This window comes from Orycteropus afer, unplaced genomic scaffold (assembly GCF_000298275.1).
Source record: "Orycteropus afer afer isolate SDZICR_OR568_19922 unplaced genomic scaffold, OryAfe1.0 scaffold00044, whole genome shotgun sequence".
In the NCBI taxonomy this organism is placed as follows: domain Eukaryota; kingdom Metazoa; phylum Chordata; class Mammalia; order Tubulidentata; family Orycteropodidae; genus Orycteropus; species Orycteropus afer.
In genome coordinates, this window is record NW_006921631.1 from 14,928,655 (window position 1) to 14,931,410 (window position 2,756).

Sequence of the window (2,756 nt, forward strand, 5' to 3'; positions counted from 1 at the left end):
TGCTAAGAGATCTAACAGATCTGTCCTGGAGGAAGTGCAGCCAGAATGCTCCTTGGAAGCAAGAATGGCCAGACTTCGTCTCACCTATTTTGGTCATGTTGTAAGAAGGGACCATTCCCTGGAGAAGGATGTCATGCTTGGTAGGGTGGAGGGTTGACGAAAGTGGGGGAGGCCTTCAACGAGATGGATTGATACGGTGGCTGCAATGATGAGCTCAAGTATAGCAGGGATTGTGGGGCTGGTGCGGGATAGAGCTGTGTTTTGTTCTGCTGTGCATGGGGTCGCTATGAGTCAGAAACGACTCGACGGCACTTAACAACAACAACAACAACATTTTCTGATATAAAAGTAACACACAATCCTGAAATAAAATTTGTAATCTAGAAGAGAATAGAAAAAATAAAATGTTTAAATGAATTAACTGCATGAGGCTAGCTGGAATGATCCTCTGACCACAATGTGTCTACCTGACTCCATCCACGGCAGCAACAACACCTACCTGGATCCCCTGAACTGTTGCTGTTCCTCTCACTCTCCCCGTCTTCCTGTCCATCGGCATTCTGTTGTGTGTGCTGCAGACTCAGCTTGTGGCAGACCTCAAAGGCCTGACCCACTGTACGGACAATTCGCATAGCTTGGCTCTGGAAAGGAGAAAGGAAAAGAATGAATGAAGGCCATGCAGAATCCCTGCAAAGACATAAGAAGGGCTGGGATAAGAGGGGATGTGCAAGGGGCATGCAGTAGAGACCCATAAAGCCAGCAAGGAAGGAGATGGCAAGAACTAAGGTTGTTCCCATGTGCATACATTCACAGAGTGAAGACATTTTCCCTTTCTGAAATAATCCAGAAAATAAACACTGTCACCACATCTCTGAAACAGTCAACTGAAAGGACAGATAGCAAATATACCAATTCTTGCCTTGGGCTCAATTCCTCCTCCCAAGTTTATGCAAAGTAGTGGATACGCTTCAGAATCCTTTGCCAACCATTATGAAGTGTTCAGCTGGCTCATCAAACTAAAGGGAACTTAGCCATCATTTTTTTTTTTTTTTTTAATATACTGTGTGTTGCAAACTTTGGGTTTCTCTGGAGCTCCTGCAGCTCAAAAGTGGTGGTGATATGGGATTTAAAAGCCTAGCCTAAACAGCAGAGCCAACTGAAGTCCAGTGTCCAAATCTATAGGAACACCACTGGCAGAGAGCTAAATTTAAGGTGAGTTTTTCCCAGACTCACTCTAAAGACAGTGCTCACTTGGCTCTGCTCTATAGTTATGCCCTTTCTTTTAACCTTTCTATTTAACCTATTTCTTTTACAGGCCAAGAAGAGAGCTTGACCCTCCAATTTCAGTTGCCATGAGTTCTAACTCATGGTGACCCAGTGTGCATCAAAATAGACCATAGGGTTTTTGTAAGTAGATCAGCAGGACTTTCTTCCAAGGTGCCTCTGGGTGAACTCAAACTTCTAACCTTTTGGTTAGCAGCTGAGTACACTAGCCATTTTTACCACCCAGGTACTACAGCTCAACTTTAGTTCTCAATATTCTATTATTTCACTAAGAGAGGAGGAGGGAAAACAAAGAAGCCCTGCTCCCACAGAGAGTCTAAGGCAACCTTAGGAAACTGTAAGGAAGAACCACATAGAAATTATTCAGGGCATGGTTTCAGTTGACTATATTTAATGATCATCTAGCTTTCATTTTATTTCAAGGATGGAAAATCCTTGAATTAAGTGTGAAATATAGAGAATTTAAGAGCTTGGGTTCAGAAAGCCCAGAACACTGCTTCTTCTATCCCAGTGGCTCCCAAACACCCCACCACACCACTACCATCAAGTTGATTCTGACTCATAGTAACCCTATAGGACAGAATGAACTGCTCATAGGGTGTCCAAGGCTATAAATCTTTATGTAAGCAGGCTACCTCATCTTTTTCCCATGGAGTGGGTGGCATGTCCAAACCACTAACCTTTTGGTTAGTAGTCAAATGCTTTAACTACTGCACTATCAGAGCTCCTCATTCCACCATGGACTCCAGTCTACTTAACTGTGCTTTCACCCTATACCTGAGTCTAAAATTAATTACATTTTGGATGATCTGACTCCAAGTCAGCTGTGACCAGTTGGTGACACCATAGAGTCTACCAATTACATTCAGAATCCCTATGGTAACATCAGCAGTCAAGCAGAGCTTCTCATCAGCATGAGATAGCTAGTTTTACAATACTGCAATTACAGACAAAGGAAAAGAATCCAATGGTTTGTTAAGCCTACAAGGCCTTGTTGAGAGTAGATGTATGATTCACTTATGCTTTGCATAATATTGAAATTAACTCATATTTCCTCATTTCTATCCTCATAAACCCCATCCCCAGGGACTTCAGAATCCCATATATGGAGCTACTGCTCTAATCCACTCTCTGCTAGATATAACTTTCAAAATGCTACCATTGCTATTTTGTCAAGAGTGGGGTCATTTCTATGTCCCCGCCTTTCATTTCAGGCAAGAGCATCCATGTTAATCTGGAAAGTCATCTTGGCCAATCATCATCCACATGCCTATTTCACATCTCAGTCTACTTCTACTCCTCCCGATATTCCTCAAATCCAAGTACTTCCTAGAAGGTATTTCTTATAGTCCAACCCTGTCTTAGCCCATAATGTTAACTCCAGAGATGTTCTTTTTTTTTTTTTTTATTAGGATTTGGGTGAAGATTTACAGAGTAAATTCACTTTTCATACAGCAGTTCACATATACTTT

The 2,756-nt window shown here is 42.1% G+C and overlaps 1 protein-coding gene across 1 annotated transcript in view; it reads right to left on the reverse strand.

Moving 5' to 3' along the window:
- Nucleotides 1-2,756, reverse strand: part of LOC103194374 (carboxyl-terminal PDZ ligand of neuronal nitric oxide synthase protein) — a 560,749-nt gene that overhangs the window by 62,492 nt on the left and 495,501 nt on the right. The window contains exon 6 of the mRNA XM_007937765.2: nt 500-641. Coding sequence (XP_007935956.2) covers nt 500-641 — 142 coding nt within the window. The remainder of the gene's footprint in view (nt 1-499; nt 642-2,756) is intronic.